Source organism: Papaver somniferum, chromosome 3, assembly GCF_003573695.1.
Source record: "Papaver somniferum cultivar HN1 chromosome 3, ASM357369v1, whole genome shotgun sequence".
Classification (NCBI taxonomy): Eukaryota; Viridiplantae; Streptophyta; class Magnoliopsida; order Ranunculales; family Papaveraceae; genus Papaver; species Papaver somniferum.
Genome location: NC_039360.1, coordinates 145,674,704 through 145,692,506, shown reverse-complemented (window position 1 = coordinate 145,692,506; position 17,803 = coordinate 145,674,704). Strand labels below are relative to the sequence as shown.

General features: G+C 37.2%; 1 protein-coding gene across 1 annotated transcript; it reads left to right on the top strand.

The window, feature by feature from the left end:
* The first annotated feature begins 9,861 nt into the window (after nt 1-9,861).
* LOC113357624 lies at nt 9,862-17,074 on the top strand. Its single transcript, XM_026601064.1, has 15 exons — nt 9,862-10,208; nt 11,225-11,627; nt 11,746-11,923; nt 12,007-12,146; nt 12,295-13,195; nt 13,392-13,492; nt 13,614-13,758; nt 13,846-13,914; nt 14,031-14,076; nt 14,334-14,743; nt 15,148-15,227; nt 15,675-15,810; nt 16,058-16,247; nt 16,359-16,441; nt 16,567-17,074. Exons 1-15 carry the CDS (start codon nt 10,103-10,105, stop codon nt 16,690-16,692), a joined length of 3,114 nt encoding a protein of 1,037 aa, XP_026456849.1. The 5' UTR covers nt 9,862-10,102; the 3' UTR covers nt 16,693-17,074.
* The last annotated feature ends 729 nt before the right edge of the window (nt 17,075-17,803 follow it).

The following is a 17,803-nucleotide window of genomic DNA, read 5'->3' as shown; positions in this document are numbered from 1 at the left end:
AAACTAGGTATCACCCCGGCCTACGGTCGGGGTTCAACTTTTTCTTTGTCTATTCCGACCTACATTTGTTGCATGGTTATGTTAATCTCCAATTACTTTCACATTTAGTGTTAAATGTGCTCTTAAAGTTAGGCTAATTAATTTGGTTTTATCCTCTTTTAGGTGTCAGATGTGCTCACAAGGTTAGATTAAGCTAGAAATCGTAATTTCTTCAACTTTTAGGATTAGTCGGTGCCAAGGTTATCTTTGGCCTGGAATGCCATAACCTTGCCAATCCTTTTTCCACGACACAACGCTCGACTATAACTTTGTTCACTAACCCAGTAAGTAATTAGAACTCTTAATACATTTGACTAGAACTTAATTTATCTTTTATTGACGTATTATTTTTCCTTTTATTTGTTTTTTTAGTATGTAAGAATTTAATTGTTCGGGTTAGTAATGGATTATTGTTGGTTGATTTTTACTTAACATGTCTTTGGATTTTGTTTATCAGGTAACTGATGCAATTTATACACATCATCAGAGGACCGTCATTATGGAAGATGATGCAAGTGAGGTGACCAATGAATGGATAACCCTAAAACATCCCCTACTTGAGCAGGCTGCATAAAGACGACTATCACAACACTACTCTAATGTGACCGTCAATCCTTTTCCTTCAGTGGTATTATTTGTTAGAAACGTTCTACACATTGGATGGAATCAATATCAATATGGGTCAATTATGGTTACTCTGAACATGTCATTACTTGAATCTACCTATAGTGGTGACTTAACATAGGTTTGGATGTATGTTCCGCTATGTCTTGTTTTAATTTTTTCTCTCTACTATACATAGAAGATCCAACCATGGCGTGATATGCACATCAGAATTGATGGTCAAACCGGAAATATCAAAAATCATCTATTGAATCTAGAGAGTTGGAACGTTCAAGGTGGCACCTCACGGAATAATTATGTATATTTAGGCATATCGCGGTCGCCGAATGATTCATTGGGTTCCACTTAACCATAAAAAATTTTGGAGGTTACGGGTGAGGTAAGAGGGTTAATTAGAGTCGAGAAAGATATATGGTTAGGGGTTAGTCTTGACGTGATCATAGGCTAAGGTTGCATGTTTGGGCCAAGGAATAATGTCTGCCTATTATAGTTATGTAATTAATGTTGGTTTGGTTAGAGATTAGCTATTTTCATGGTCGCGACATAATCTTTGTCGTCCATCCCAAAATTGATCTCAACCGTCTTTTGGTTCGCAGTAAACATTTACTCTCCATTTTGAAATACAATCTTCCATGTACAAATCTCTAATTTCTAGCTTAGTATCCCTAAAGGTACCCCAACTATAGTTATGAATGCTACAATACCAAAAAATCCGACAAAGAGGCAAATAATGTGTTGAGCACACAATGTTCTCCTCCTGCTAGGTAGACCAAATAACCGACTTCCTTGTGGTTGAGTTGTTGCAGGCTATTAGATAAGGTCTATACCCCATTTCGGTTGCACAAGAACTTAAATGTAAACCCTCACTACTTGTGTAAATATTAAGATTGAGGTGAAAGTTATCATTTCATCAAAATAAGAAAACCCCTCGATATATTGAAATTATTTTCCACGAGCAATTGCTTTATCAGTAAAGTTGAAACAAGGGTGAGAAGATTTTTAGTAGATAATTTGTGGTTCACAAAAAATTTGCTCCCTAAATACACAGTATCTATTTGAATCATTTTAACAAACATCTGCCAATTCGTACTAGAAACACTACCATTAACTAACATACAAGCAATTCGATCTATAAACCATGAATCTGATTGGTACCCATTTTTGTTAACCAGTTCATGAACAAAATTTCCATTGTAATTATTCATTAAAATTGAACACACACCTACCAAGGAACAAGAAATACTTGTAACATGATATAATTCATATTTACAACAAAATGAGAAAAACCATTCATAATTTCATATTTCTTGCCACGATCAAATAACAATCGACTATAATCAGATAGAAGAGGAAATCAATTTTTATCACTTAGCTTCTTGTGACCAATAATTAGTTCCTTTAAGAGTTCAACACTCAACTAACCTCAATTGTGTGCTGGTTATGGCTGTTGAAGCTTCTTATCATTTTGGTGACAACAATTTCAGTTGGAGAACCCCTAATACAAGTTGAATAACTCAAATTAGGAATGTGTTTTCTCTCATGTGGGTTAAACGTTGTTAGAGTGTTTTTTTCCTTGAAGAAAAATGAAGGACTTAACTCGAGATCAAGAGAATCATCTTCTGTTACTTCTGATGGAAGTGAAGATACTTGGGGTTAAATCAGTCACTTTCTCTGAAGTAATTAAATCTATTATTGATTCTTTGTTGACAATCTCGTCAATAATCTTAGCTTTTTCAGCTACTTGTTCTTCAGATGGCTAAAGCCAAGTTCATGCAGTAGATTTGTTGAGTGAGTCTAACTGGTTTTATGTGGTGAAAACAAGAAGATCCATTTGATGAAGAACATGTTCACGATCTGGTAAGCTTCTATCCTACAACACCCTTATTTTCTCCGTCCGCAGGTAAAATAATTTTTTCACTACAAGCCTAATTACCTCTAATTGAGAAAGCAATTCCCCCACTGCAGGGTACGTACATAATTTTCTGAATGATACCAATTGTTGTGAACCTAGTTGTTCTTAACAAGATGATGGTGATAGTAACGTCAAGATCCTCACGGATCAAGCCTCCCGGTTCTACTGAACACAGTTTAATCAAGTGAAGAATTTTATTTTGATTAGTAATTTGATAAGATCTTTCATACAGACTCTTGGTTGTTATATAGATTACTCAAATAAACTACCCTGGATCTAACGACTATAATGCCACCAGATGTTTACACCTAACCCCCTTCATTTCAAATGACAAAGACAACCATCACATTATTTGGTCTAAAAGAATTAGTATAACTGACAAGACAAAGAACGTTCATAAGAAGATAAAAAAATCTTGTTTGGCAAGCACCACAAAAGGACACCTAAAAATTAATGTAGATGCATCTTGGATTTCTGACATTTTGCCATCTAGTTCTGCCTTAATCATGAGGAATGATGCAGGAAATTCAGAAGAAGGAAGAGTAGGACAGTCAGCAAATACAAACCCTCAAGAAGCAGAAGCTAATGGAGTGATTCAGGAAGCTATTTGCACAAAGGAGAAAGGAATCAAGAACTTCAACATCAAAGGAGACTGTGAAAGCCTCTTCAATTACCTTCACGAAAATAATTCAAACATTTCCATGCGTGATAAAGCTTAAATTGATGAGGCAGATAGAATAACAAATTTATTCAACAACTTTTTGGGTTTTCACTTTGTTCCTATACTAGTAAATATGGTAATGGGTACTTTATAAAAATCTGTAAGGAGCTTAAATTCAACTTTAAATTGGGAGACTACCCCACCCTATATTCAGCATCATCTATGAGTAGATATGTCTAATATCATGAGATCTCCTCAAAGATTGATATTAGATGGCTCTACTTCTATTGTAATGCAGGCTCCTTTTGAGTCTTATTTGTTTAACAAACTATCTTATTCACAAAAAAACAACAACCATTGTATCGTTAAAGGCTACCAACTAAAGACTATGCTAAATACTGTCATCGAATTGATACAGGCACCCTCCTCCTGGTCTTGGGACATGACAACTACATCCAAATTCCTTTAAATGGAAACTAAGTATCACCCCGGCCTACGGCCGGGGCTCAACCTTTTCTTTGTCTATTCCGACCTACATTTGTTGCATGGTTAGGTTAATCTCTAGTTACTTTCACATTTAGTGTTTGATGTGCTCCTAAAGTTAGGTTAAACTAATTAATTTAGTTTTATCCTCTTTTAGGTGTCAGATGTGCTCGCAAGGTTAGGTTAAGCTAGAAATCTTAATTTCTTCAACTTTTAGGATTAGTCGGTGCCAAGGTTAGCTTTGGCCGGGAATGCCATAACCTTGCCAATCCTTTTTCCACGACACAACGCTCGACTATAGCTTTCTTCAATAACCCAGTAAGTAATTAGAAATCTTAATAAATTTGATTAGAACTTAATTTGTCTTTTATTGACGTATTATTTTTCCTTTTATTTGGTTTTTTTTTTAGTATGTAAGAATTTAATTGTTGGGATTAATAATGGATTATTGTTGGTTGATTTTTACTTAGCATATCTTTGGATTTTGTTTATCAGGTAACTGATGCAATCTATACACATCACTGGAAGACCGTCAATCTGGAAGATGATGCAAGTGAAGTGACCAAAGAATGGATAACTCTAAAACATCCCCTACTTGAGCAGGCTGCATAAAGATGACTATCACAACACTACTCTAATGTGACCGTCAATCCTTTTCCTTCAGTGGTATTATTTGTTAGAAATGTTCTACACGTTGGATGGAATCAATATCAAGATGGGTCAATCATAGTTGCTCTGAACATGTCACTACTTGAATCTACCAATAGTGGCGAATTGATACAGGCACCCTCCTCCTGGTCTTGGGACATGACAACTACATCCAAATTCCTTTAAATGGAAACTAAGTATCACCCCGGCCTACGGCCGGGGCTCAACCTTTTCTTTGTCTATCCCGACCTACATTTGTTGCATGGTTAGGTTAATCTCTAGTTACTTTCACATTTAGTGTTTGATGTGCTCCTAAAGTTAGGTTAAACTAATTAATTTAGTTTTATCCTCTTTTAGGTGTCAGATGTGCTCGCAAGGTTAGGTTAAGCTAGAAATCTTAATTTCTTCAACTTTTAGGATTAGTCGGTGTCAAGGTTAGCTTTGGCCGGGAATGCCATAACCTTGCCAATCCTTTTTCCACGACACAACGCTCGACTATAGCTTTCTTCAATAACCCAGTAAGTAATTAGAAATCTTAATACATTTGATTAGAACTTAATTTGTCTTTTATTGACGTATTATTTTTCCTTTTATTTGGTTTTTTTTTTAATATGTAAGAATTTAATTGTTGGGATTAATAATGGATTATTGTTGGTTGATTTTTACTTAGCATATCTTTGGATTTTGTTTATCAGGTAACTGATGCAATCTATACACATCACTGGAAGACCGTCAATCTGGAAGATGATGCAAGTGAAGTGACCAAAGAATGGATAACTCTAAAACATCCCCTACTTGAGCAGGCTGCATAAAGATGACTATCACAACACTACTCTAATGTGACCGTCAATCCTTTTCCTTCAGTGGTATTATTTGTTAGAAATGTTCTACACGTTGGATGGAATCAATATCAAGATGGGTCAATCATAGTTGCTCTGAACATGTCACTACTTGAATCTACCAATAGTGGCGACTTAACATAGTTTTGGATGTATGTTCCAATATGTCTTGTTTTAATTTTTGTTCTCTCTACTATACATGGAAGATCTAACCATTGCGTGATATGCACATCAGAATTGATGGTCAAACGGGGAAAATAAAAAATTATCTGATGAATCCAGAGAATTGGGACGTTCTAGGTGGAACCTCGCGGTATAATGATGTATATTTGGGCACCTCGTGGTCTCCGAATGATTCATTGGGTTCCACTTAACCATCAAAATTTGGGGAGGTTAATACGGGTGAGGCAAGAGGGTTAATTAGAGTTGAGACAGATATATGGTTAGGTGTTAGTCTTGACGTGATCATCGGTTAAGGTTGCATGTTGGGCTAAGGAATAATTTCTGCCAGTCAATTATAGTTATGTAATTAATGTTGGTTTGGTTAGAGATTAGCTATTTTCCGGGCCGCGACATAATCTCTGCCGTCCAACCCAGAATTGATTTATGTCGTCTTTTGTCCATCATAGACACCACCTTTTCTTAGAACATTGATTTGTTTGGTAATTGTGGGATTCTAATCACAACCTTGTAGTGCGAGGGAGCATGAGAAGCATCAAAGCACTTTGTAGTTTGTCTGGTTCTATGGGCATAGCAAACTGGCCAAGTTTGCCAGTTTTGCACCCACTATGGAGCTGGCAAACAAGCTAACTAACCTGGCTAAGTGGCAAATTTTCCACTTAGTCAGGCCAGGTCAAGTTTCTACCGAGCGGTCGAGACTCAACCGTTCGGTGTAGTATTAACCGGCCGGTTTTGTTTAGACCGCCAACGGTTTAGATTCTGCCGGCTGGTCTAGTCTTCACCGCCATATAAAATCTGATCTAACGGCCATAAATCTTCCCCCTATAAATACCAAATTCCTCTTCCATTTTAACTTACACCTTCTCTTCTCTACTCTTCACATTTGTTAATATAAAACAAATCTCACCATCCAACTCTTCCATTCACTCGTATTGTGTAGTTTTTTTAATATGTCTCAAGCTAATTCTCAAGTGACTAAAAATAAGAAGATTAGGGGTCCAAAATTTACCTTAACCGAAGATGAAATCATTTGTAGAAACTATGTGTTCTTTACACAAGATAGTGTCGATGGTTCCCAACAACAATCTACCAAGTTGTGGGATAACATATTTGCTAAATTTCGTGATGAAACTATGAACATCAACGATCGTGATGTAAATGGATTGTCCGGTCGCTTCATTGTAATCAACGCCCAAGTTTCCTTGTATGTTGCTTCTATAATTCAAGTTGCTCGTGCTCGAGCGAGCGGTCTTGTCGATGTTGATGTCGAACGAAAGTGTCGAAATGATTGGCATCACAAACATGGGGAAAATTTTGGTTATGAAAGTTGTTATCATGTTTTAAAAGTGTTGCCTAAATATAATCCAGAAGTGTTAGCAAACATGCAGAATGTACCTGCAAGTTTACCATACACTTCTTCTCCTTCAACGCCGGGTTCACAACCATCTCAAACATCTCATCCCCCTCCGGAGAATCCATTTTCTTCACCAGAAATCACAACAAATAATAATTCCAACTTGAATGTCAATGTTGTGATTAAGAGAAAATTATTAGGAGGAAACAATGCAAGAGCAGCGAGAAAAACTGCCCAAGAAGGAGAAGCAAGTGAAGGTTTTTTGGATACTTTAATAGATCTTTAGAAGACCGTCGAAAAACAAAGAGCAGTAGGCTAGTAGTTCTTGACTAGGGAGATGAAAAACATCGAAAGCTCAAGAGAAATTTTTTTCAGACTATGACAAAAATAAGATTCTAAATGCAAACGCCTCAACAATGATTCCCCAGACAATTGATGGTATTAGAGATGGAGATGGACAGGTTAGCAGAGGAGTTGGAAGAAAAACGAAACAAGAGAAATTTGGAAAAACAATTTGGAGGTCAAGCTGAAGATGAGGATGATGAAGACCACGATGAAGTAGTGTCACTTAATTAATTAATGTATCAACTTTAATTTTAATGAAGATGTAGTAGTTCGGTTATGGTGAATGAAATTGTTCTAGTTTTTCCTTACATTAAAACTTTGTAGTAGTTTTTTCATTACATTAAAACTTAAACTTGACAACATCCATTAAAACTAAACTTAAGCCTAACATCCCGTACGAGTTATTAGAAACTCCTTAAGAATTTAGTAATGCGCTTTGTATCTGACAATCCTTCGCATAGCTATAAAATCCACAAGATCTTTTTTGATAGTCATGAATCAGAAAAACAAAGCAGCTCGATCCCGGTTATCAGAATTACTCATACTGGGTAAACCATTCATCCGTCGTTCTTCACCTCTCTTCGGGTAGTATATTACATAGTTTCTACAAAGAGATAAATCTTCATCTTCGGTAAATCTAGGATCTTCCATAAATTAAGTGAAGGTGTGATTTTGAAATGGATGAAGTAGAGAAGTTTTTAAGTGAAGGTGTGATTTTGAAATGGATGAAGTGGTATGTATTTATAAAGATTGTTGGCGATTGAGTCTGGCCGTAAGCGATTGAGTCTAGGCCGTTACTTCTAATGAAACATAAATTAAATTTAAACAACTTCAAAACAAAACTATGAAACAAACAATTAAACTTAAATAACTAAACTTGAGAACACTACTCAATTCGTCCTCCATCTCTTCCAAACTCAACCCACATATTCGCTCTGAGATCTTCCCTTAACATATTATACAGAGTTCTGTTCTCAATATGACTAGTCATTTGCGCATAGTTCCTTGCAGGTAATCCTCTTGCTGGTTAAATCTCATGCCTTAAGTCTTCATCTTGATAGTCCAATTCTTATTACGACGGGTTTCCTGAAATACCATGTTATGCATAATGATGCAATTCAGCATAGTCTTATGCATTTCATGAGCACTTAAACCACGATAAGGCCTACAAATGACGACAAACTTCCGCTTCAGGATTCCAAAAATCATTCCACATCCTTTCTCAGATCCATTTGTCTACTATTGAAATATGAGTATGAACGACCCATTTCACCGGCAGGTGGCTGAATGTAACATTGAACTAAAGTTGACCATTTTGGATAAATTCCATCTGTAGGATAATAACCATGAGTGTAGCGATTCCTGTTGAAAATAATTACATACTTTAAATCTTCAAACAAAGGCGATTTGTGTAAAACATTTATAACGTTCTAAGATCCTGTGAGACCAAAAAAAGCGTGTCATATCCAACAATCATAAGAAGCAACAGCCTCAAGGATAACTGTTGGTTTTGCATGGTGACCCTTATACTGAAGGGCCCAATAGGTAGGGCATCCAGTCCATACTCAATGCATGCAGTCAAGACTACCCATCATTCCTGAAAATCCCCTTTCCGGATTTTTCTTTAATATTTCCCTAACATCCGCGTCAGTTGGTTTTCGTAAATAGGTTGGACCAAAATGATTAATCATTGCTTCGCAAAAACAATGAAAGATACTTGTATGCGGTTTTTTTGCCTATACGAAGGTACTCATCATTAGAATCTGGAGGTATGTCATATCCTAGAATCCTTAAGGCCGAAGTAACCTTTTGTTCAGGGCTATGACCTCCAATATTCAGTGCATCATACTGATAATTAAATTGAGGTTCTACCTGACAAAGCTCACCAATAATCTTTAACACCAAATGTTAGGGCATGCGGAACCGGCCTTAAAAATTTTAACCAGAGAACACACAGTCGGGAAGAAAATAATCGTGCATCATCTTCTCGTGCCATTCATCCCGACCCCGGTACGTATATCTTCTTGTGAATACTTCTCTTGGCTCTGGATCTCTAGGTATATGCCCCGATGAATATAGCTACATCAAATTATTGGTTAGTTCTCTATCTTCATTTGACTCATCATCAATTTGTTGCAACGCTTGAACGAATATTCGTTATTGTTCTTCAAATTCGATCCATATGAATACACGCCTCTTCATCAGAAGAATCCATTGATTTGAAACTAAAAATTAAACAGGGGATTAAGGTACACAAGAGTAGGATAATAGAGTTAATGAAAAAATGAGGTGTGATGTTTAAATTGAATTGAATGAGGTGAATTTATAGGGAAACGTGGAGGAAAATAGTCGTTACTTCATTATCTAATAAGCGACAAACTCTACACAGACCGGTTTTACAAAGACCGCTAACGGTGTAGTCTCTACCGTTCGGTTGAGACTCGACCGCTTAACTATTTTTTCATAGTGGCGCGGCCAGTTTGCTAGGCCAGCTGGCATGGTATGTGGAGGAACCGGCCTCAAGGTTTAATTTTGTTATGTGGCTCTAGCACTTTTTTTTTCCAGCCCTTCATCGCATCTGTGCTCCATCCCGGAGGATGATTAATCCTCACGTGGTGTCTCTTTTTCTCTGGCAATTCACCTGTAAGGATGTTATCGTCCAACAATATTTTACATGAAGCTAACCAAAAGTTGAAAACAGTAGTAATTACGTGAGAAACGAACAAATCTCATTGCCCGGTTACTTGTCTCAAGAAGGCTCTAGCTTGTTTCTTTCTTTCCCCCACATTACGTGCCTTTCTCGCTCTCTCTAGACCGACTGTGAAAACAAATAATAAACTGTTTCTTTCTTTCTTTCTTTCTTTCTTTTTTCTTATTTTGTTTTGTATGAATGATGATGCTTTCATCGACTTGTTTCAGAAATTCAATTGATTCTATGATTTTCATTTCAATTCCTTAGGAGATTCTATTTCACTTGAATTGAAGTTCGATTTTAGGGTTCTGTTTTCTTGAGAATCATGAAGAAAAAACCCATGGAAACCATACAAGATCTAATCGAAGAAGCTAAGCTTCGCACTGTTTGCTGGGCTTTATTAGTCTTCTTCATCTCTTACTTCTTAACCCGTAAGTTATCTTTCTTCCTTCCATCTAATTTGTCAAGTTTCGTGTATGATTGTTGTTTTAGAAGAGAGATCGATTGGAAATTGGCAAAGAAATTTAGTGCATGATGATTGTTCAGCTAATATTTTTATCTGTGGCGACAACTATGTGTGTTGGTTAAGTGGTAATTGCCATGAAAATGTTGTGGTTAAGGATACCTATGCTCTTGGTAATTATGGAGAGCATGTAGAATCAGGCGATATACAAGTAGTTCTAGGATCGGAAACCATAGTTGAAGTACACATTAGTCCTGTTGTTTTGGTTGAAGAATCGAGTATGGCCTCTAATAAACCCAAATAGCTTAGTAGAATAAAAGGACGAGGAAAGAATACATGCACTCAAATAGCTTAGTAGCATTTTGGACGTGTAAGTAACAGTGAAGAAAGAGGGCTGAGGAGTCTAATTGATCATTAATAGAAGAAGAAAAAAACCCGAAGACTGAATGAGAAATTACTAAAATTACTTTCAATGGGAAAGTAAGAAAGGCACAATTAGAAAGAGGGGAAAAGGAACTTGGGCTGAAAAGGCTCATAACTATTTCTTGGGGAGTTGGGTTTCGATAGTGATTACATAAAGATGATCAAGTCACTAAATAGTATGGAGAGGGGGCGGGTATCACAATCTTTCTGTTATTTGATTATATTTTTCCATGTTCCCTTTTTGTTTGTCTTCGGCACTTCGAAATGAAATATTAACTTTTCCCCTCAAGAATTATGTTTGTTTAGGTTAGTTTTTTTTCCGGCAGAATTTGTTAAAAAACTTAGGATGATTTGAATTTTTGTTCCATTGTTGTTTTTTTTCTCTTTAAATTTGTAGATTCTTTTATGTGAGAATTTAATGAACCAATATGCCCAAGTTTATGGATATCTTACAGATTTCACCTTTTGTCTCATTCTAAATAGAACTCTTTGTTAGCTAGGTGCTAGCTATTTTTCGAAGCAATCATCCAATTTTTACATACCCTGCATTTTCATCTGCAGACACTAGCAAATCTATGTGGACAAATATTCCAATAGCAGTTATCTTGCTTTCTGCATTTCGCTTATTATCATATGAGGTGGAGCTCAGGTGGAAGGTTCCACAAGTTCATAGACAGACATATCTATCTCATCTAGAGAAAAAGAAGTTATCCGTGGATGATCCTCGCCTTTCAACTTTACCCTTTCCAGCAAAAGGGAAGAGAAAGATTGGTTCTCCTCTCGTGGAGGATGCTGTTGATGAGTTTATTAATAAGATTGTACAGGATTTTGTCGTGGACTTATGGTATTCATCGATTACAGAGGACACTGAAGCTCCGAAACTGATGTACTCGGTGATAATGGACGTTCTTGGTGAGATTTCAAGAAGGGTTAAAGAGATAAACCTTGTCGATTTGTTAACAAGGTGCTGTTTTTTATTTACCTTTGTAAGTTATCAACAAGTTCTGATGATGATAATTTGATGAGTGGTTTATGTTTTACATTTGGCTAACTTTATAGCGGAATTTTGTGCTGTGTTGCAGGGATATGGTTGATCTAATAGGGAACCATTTGGATCTTTACAGAAGAAATCAGGCTATGATTGGTGTGGAAGTAATGGGAACCTTATCTTTTGAAGAACGCGACGAAAGGTTAAAACACCATTTGATAGCTTCTAAGGAGTTGCATCCAGCTTTGATGTCTCCCGAGTGTGAGTGCAAGGTGTGAGTGGAGTGTTTTGGTACATCCTCCCTTTTTTTGTTGACTTTATTGTTTTTGTTGTTGCTAATATCTATCAATATTAGGTTCTTCAACGGCTCATGGGAGGACTGCTCGCTGTAGTGTTGAGGCGACAAGAGTCTCAGTGCCCTCTAGTACGATGCATTGCCCGAGAGCTTTTAACTAACTTGGTGATGCAACCTATTATGAATCTGGCTAGCCCTGGGTAAGCTCGTTGGTCGTAATTAATTTTTCTTTCACCATTGTTGGTGCTCCGATAGATGTTCTTGCATCTCAGAATTATTCTGCCTTTTATCATGAATAGTAGACTCCAATGGCGATGATTTAAAGAGGTTTCTTATTTTTATTTTCAGGTTTATCAATGAAATAATTGAGTATATTCTGCTCAATCTTAAGGATTTCACCAGTAGCGAGGTGGGTGATAATTCAGCAACTGATGCTTCCTCCCGTCGGCAAGATCAATCTGATTCATTTGAATTTAGGAATAACGAGTCTAACTCAAAAAAGAGTATTGTTTCGTCTAATCAAGGTAGTGATATGTCCTTGAGTAAGACCGGCAGTCAGGAAGTTGCACCGGCGAGTAGTTCTGGCCAAAGCCATCCACACAAACTTGATGGAGATTTTGTGCATCCACGCTCTGCTGATTGGGCAAGGGTCTTGGATGCTGCCACTCAGAGACGAACTGAAGTTCTTGCTCCTGAAAATCTTGAAAACCTATGGGCCAGAGGAAGGAACTATAAACGAAAGATTGACAGTCGTGATAAAACTAGACATCCACCAGCTCATCCAAAGAAATCCCCTGGAATCTACAGTACTGGTTCCAAAAGCTTGGGGAAAGAACCTTTAATCCACAAACCTGGAGGTTTTGCAGGAGCAGAAGATACAGTTACGGGGCAGTTCTCTCCTGGATTAAGTTCTCAAACAAGTGATGCGGCAAATACTGATGCAGTATTATGTCAGAATTTGAACAGGGTTAAGTTCATTGATAATGATGACGAAGCTGAGATATTGGAGGAATATGCTACTAAACCAGCTGTGGAGAACAGAGCTCAGCTCAAACGATCCAATAGCACTTCTGCTTTAAGAGTATTGTCTGATGGTGACAAGTTTAAAAGTGAAGGCATGACTATCATTTCTGAGAAGTTTTACTCCCCTAGTCTTGATGGGCCTAGAAGAGAGCAAGGTGTCATGAGTGCTTCTGATATGATAATTCGCAATGACGAGCAATTGCATGTCCCTAAACTCAAGTGCCGGGTGAGTTTCTTTTTTTTTTTTTTTTTTTTTTTTTGGCAGTAATGATTGTCATGGTACAACTAAACTGTAGATTGAATCTTCAAAGACGTAGGATAGATGGCTAACGAGCTTCTTGATTTCTTTTTGTCTTTTTTTTTTTAATTTGTAGTTTTATACATGCTTCATATTCATTTGTTTTACTACAATGTCATTGTAGGTTGTAGGAGCATACTTTGAGAACACCGGTTCAAAATCTTTTGCAGTTTATTCTATTGCTGTAACAGATGCAGGAAACAAGACTTGGTTTGTCAAAAGAAGGTCTCGCATTTGTTGGTGTATTTAAGCATTTTTGAAGCTAGTTTTTCGACTTACTTCAGTATCAGTATGGTTTAGGTTTCACATTCTATCGATTTATACTTCTGGTACTTTTATCTTGCAGATACAGAAACTTTGAGCGGCTACACCGGCATCTTAAGGATATACGAAATTATACATTACATTTACCGCCCAAAAGATTTCTTTCATCGAGTGTAGATGATAGTTTTGTTCATCAACGCTGCATTCAACTGGACCAATACTTGCAAGTATGACTCCTTATTTCCTAAATGTATGTTGTTTACTGTAGTTTCTGTTCCTTGTGCCTATCATTTTCTGATCCCCTCTCTCATCAGGATCTTTTGTCAATTGCCAATGTTGCCGAACAACATGAAGTGTGGGATTTTTTGAGTGTTTCATCAAAGGTGGGCATTTTCTGGCACATAACTTTATTGGGTTTATCAAACACACCATCAATTAATATGCCCCCTTCAGCCTGGATCCAGGACATGCTCTAATAGTTTTCATTTTTGTTTTGAAGAATTATTCTTTCGGCAAATCTACTTCGGTGATGAAAACACTGGCAGGTATCTAGTTCCTCATCTGAGTAGTCTCTAGCTGCTTGTCTACCAACATCTTCTTTTGCTTTTTAGTGTAATTTTTTGTAAATTATTTGTGAATAGTATTATTTGTTCATGTTATCCCTGTGCATCGTCTTGGGGCATGTTGTTTGGAAATTCTCAGTTCAATGCTAAGTTTTTCATAGAAAGTATTCTCAGTTATCTTAAATGTTTTTGTGGTGCTCTCTTCTTGTCAAGTTAAATATATTTCTTTTGTTTTACAGTCAACGTAGATGATGCCATGGATGATATCCTACGCCAGGTGAAAGGGGTTTCTGATGGCCTAATGCGCAAGGTTGTTGGCTCATCTTCATCTCCTTATGAAGTTTCTTCATTGTCGGGTAGAAACTTGTCCTGGAATGGAGATGACATGAATGGTTCGAACTATAGTAAGCTTGAATCATCACAAAGCTGGACTGATAATGAAGAAGGAGGAGACATGGATGGGAGTCATGGGCGTGAGGATGATGTTTCTAGCGCGCACGTCAATGGGTGGCATTCTGACAATGAATTGAACTCAAAAGGTTACCCACCAAGAATTATTAAACGTGATGAGCAGCCCCGTGGAAATGCTACATCTACTTCCCTGGTGATGTCCGAACTTGGGGACGATCCAGTTGGAGTACCACCTGAGGTACGCCACTTATTAATTGGCTGCTTAAAAGAGTTTGACTTGCTGCTGATAGGAATATTTTGTGAGAAGCATCTAAGATTAACAATTTAATTTCATATGACCTGTACTCATTTTTTTAACCCCATATTTGTGAACAACCTGAAATTTTACTTCCTTTGTGGGATAAAATATGGAAGCAAGTTCCTCTGGTAGTGCTTTCGATTCCTTTGGCATTCTAACTTCGATTGACTTGCGACATTTTTACTTATATTGAAAAGTTTAAAATCACTGTATATAGGCATGTGCTGACTAGGCACTGACTTTACAGCAATTGTAAATTAATATTTGTTACTCTTTGCTTCTCGTGATTCACTCTTTTGGGTGAGTATCTAACACCTTTGTCATTCACTATTATCCATATGCAGTGGACACCTCCTAACGTTAGCGTGCCCTTGTTGAATTTGGTTGATAATATATTTCAACTCAATAGGAGAGGTTGGCTAAGGTAAGGTGGTCACAACTCATGAATGTAATATTTCCTAACTAAATAACCAACAACTCGAAAGTACATGACTTCCCTTCGAGTAAAAGGTCCATATCTACTCTACTACAGTTATTAACGAATAAAATGATATTTAGAATGGACTACACTAAGGAAACATAGGCACTCGGATGTATTAAAACCTTTCTTGGTAGAAAATTCCAAAAGCTGACTTCCGAAAATGTCTCTCTCTAACTAAATTATTTCCTTGTGTATTAGTAGATTTCAAGTAGTTAGCTTCTGCTTTCTTCACATCAGATGTGGGATTCTATAGCAGGAAGGGTATCTAGTCAATCCTTCGTGTAATATGTAGCAACTAGAACGGGAAAAACTGTAACATGTTTGTTTTGTGTTCTTTTAAGAAGGATGCTGTCTTAACCCAAAAACTGTGACTTCTATAACTTTGAGCAGAAGACAGGTTTTCTGGATTTCAAAGCAAATATTACAGTTAGTTATGGAAGATGCTATTGACGACTGGCTTCTGATCCAGATCCAGTGGCTACGGAGAGATGATATTATTGCTAAAGGGATCCGTTGGATACAAGATGTAAGGAGATCTGCTTCTATTTCCATATCAAACCCTGATATGAAATGAACACAAATTCTTATGTTTTAATTTATGGAATTCATCATAATTCATGAATGGGAGGATTCACTCTTGGTCGGCTAAAAAAAACGTCTGAGCTGATATAAAAAGGACACATCATTTTCATAATATCATAGCTGTATTAACTTGATGAAATGTCTTTAAGGTATCACGGGAATGAAAACATTTGGCCTTTCTCATGTGTTAGGTTCTATGGCCTGATGGTAAATTTTTCATAAAGATTGGACTCCGAGGCAGAATTGATGATACTCCACTTGATCAGAAGTTAGCAGAGACTGCAAGCAGAGTAGCTGGTAGTAGGATGTCTAAACCAGCTTCATTTGAGATGCAGCTAGAAGCAGCGCGCAGAGCTAGTGATATCAAAAAGATGATGCTCAGTAAGAAATAGCTCCATATAACTTGATTAAAAATTCCTCTCCACATACCATTGACTTTCCATCTTTTGGATCATGTACAATGAAAACTAACAGAAGCATGTTGATTGTCAGGTGGGGCCCCAACAGCTTTAGTCAGCTTGATTGGGCATAAGCAATACAGAAGGTGTGCCAGAGACCTGTACTACTTTCTTCAGGTAAGTCTCCTAAAGCACAATACTCACCAGTCACCGCTGAACCACAAAACTCATATTGTAGGGCTCTTCATATCTTGTCATTGCATTTGTCAATTAATCCATTGTCATTTTCTGTGAATATGCAGTCTAATATCTGTGTGAAGCAACTAGCATACGGAATGTTAGAACTTATACTTGTCTCAGTTTTCCCTGAGCTGCAAGATATCATTCTTGATGTACATGAAAAATCGCGCTTCCAGTTTGCTGCTTAAGGAAGAGGTGAATCCATCATTTTTGACCAAAATCATTTTTTGTTCTTTAGAGAAAAAGGGTGCCTTTTTCACTCTTCTTCTCTGTTTCATGGTTGTTAGTTTGTTACCTCCTAATTTGTATATGGGGTTGCATTTATTAACTGTACATGGTTGTAAATTTGAAGTCTTCTCTTAGAATTTAACTTTGGCTTTAGAGTCCTGCTAGCAGAAAAAAAACACTTTTTAGCTTTGGCCAGTTTTTAATCTCTGTGCACGTCTACACATTAAATGTGTTCATCAGTTGCCTTTTTGTACTTACCAGTTGCAAGTGTAATCTTAGTGTGGTAATTGTACTTATTATGGCGTGTTTGCGCTTTTCTATTAAAGGTTGAAATTCATTATAGATCTTAAGAGTGTTGTGAACACATAAATCTCGAGGCCATCCACGTGTTCACAAACAATATTCGCATACATTCTAATTCTGAAATTGTACGTCGTAAATGTAAAGGGGATGATTATATCGATTCATCGACTCTAAGCCTTCGGGCTTGTCATTGTCTAGTCGAATATTATCATAAATAATGTTCGTATAAAAGGGTAAACAGAGAATCAAACATAAATGTGAAGCACATGACGTTCGATGCTGAATGTAAAGTGCTGAAATATAAATGAGACAAAGATTTACGTGGTTCAGCACTAAGGTCTACATCCATGGGGCTGGTGTTTCACTATGTATTGAATGATTACAAAGGTAGTCAAATGACTTTAGAGTACACATAGGTCTGCGGAAGTAGGGGGATCACTTACTCTTCCTATTTCTCTCTCCTATATTCTCCTATCTTTTCTCTGAATTGGTCGACCCCTCCTCTTTTAGTGGAGAGGGGTATTTATAGGGTTGGAACGTGGGTCCTACTTCTGAGGTGCCGTTGTAACCTTATCTTCTTGTGCTTTGTGCCCATTACGCAGAGGTCTTCGGCATATGCTGCGGCCTAAGCTTGAATACGAAGGGTTATCCTCGCTTCTTCCACGAGCTGATTGACACGTGTATATCTCTTTGGTATTTAATGCGGGTAGATGGATGTCTGCTCGTGTCAGACAAGTGTCTCTTAGTCTGGTCACATCTGTGTCAGTC

What these genes read in the sequence shown, in the direction of transcription:
- LOC113357624 (XM_026601064.1), top strand. Translation starts at nt 10,103, where the DNA reads ATGAAGAAAAAACCCATGGAAACCATACAAGATCTAATCGAAGAAGCT. An exon ending in CTCCCGAGTGTGAGTGCAAG is followed by an intron (nt 11,924 to 12,006) that starts GTGTGAGTGGAG and finishes TATCAATATTAG; the next exon opens with GTTCTTCAACGGCTCATGGG. An exon ending in TATCAAAAAGATGATGCTCA is followed by an intron (nt 16,248 to 16,358) that starts GTAAGAAATAGC and finishes GTTGATTGTCAG; the next exon opens with GTGGGGCCCCAACAGCTTTA.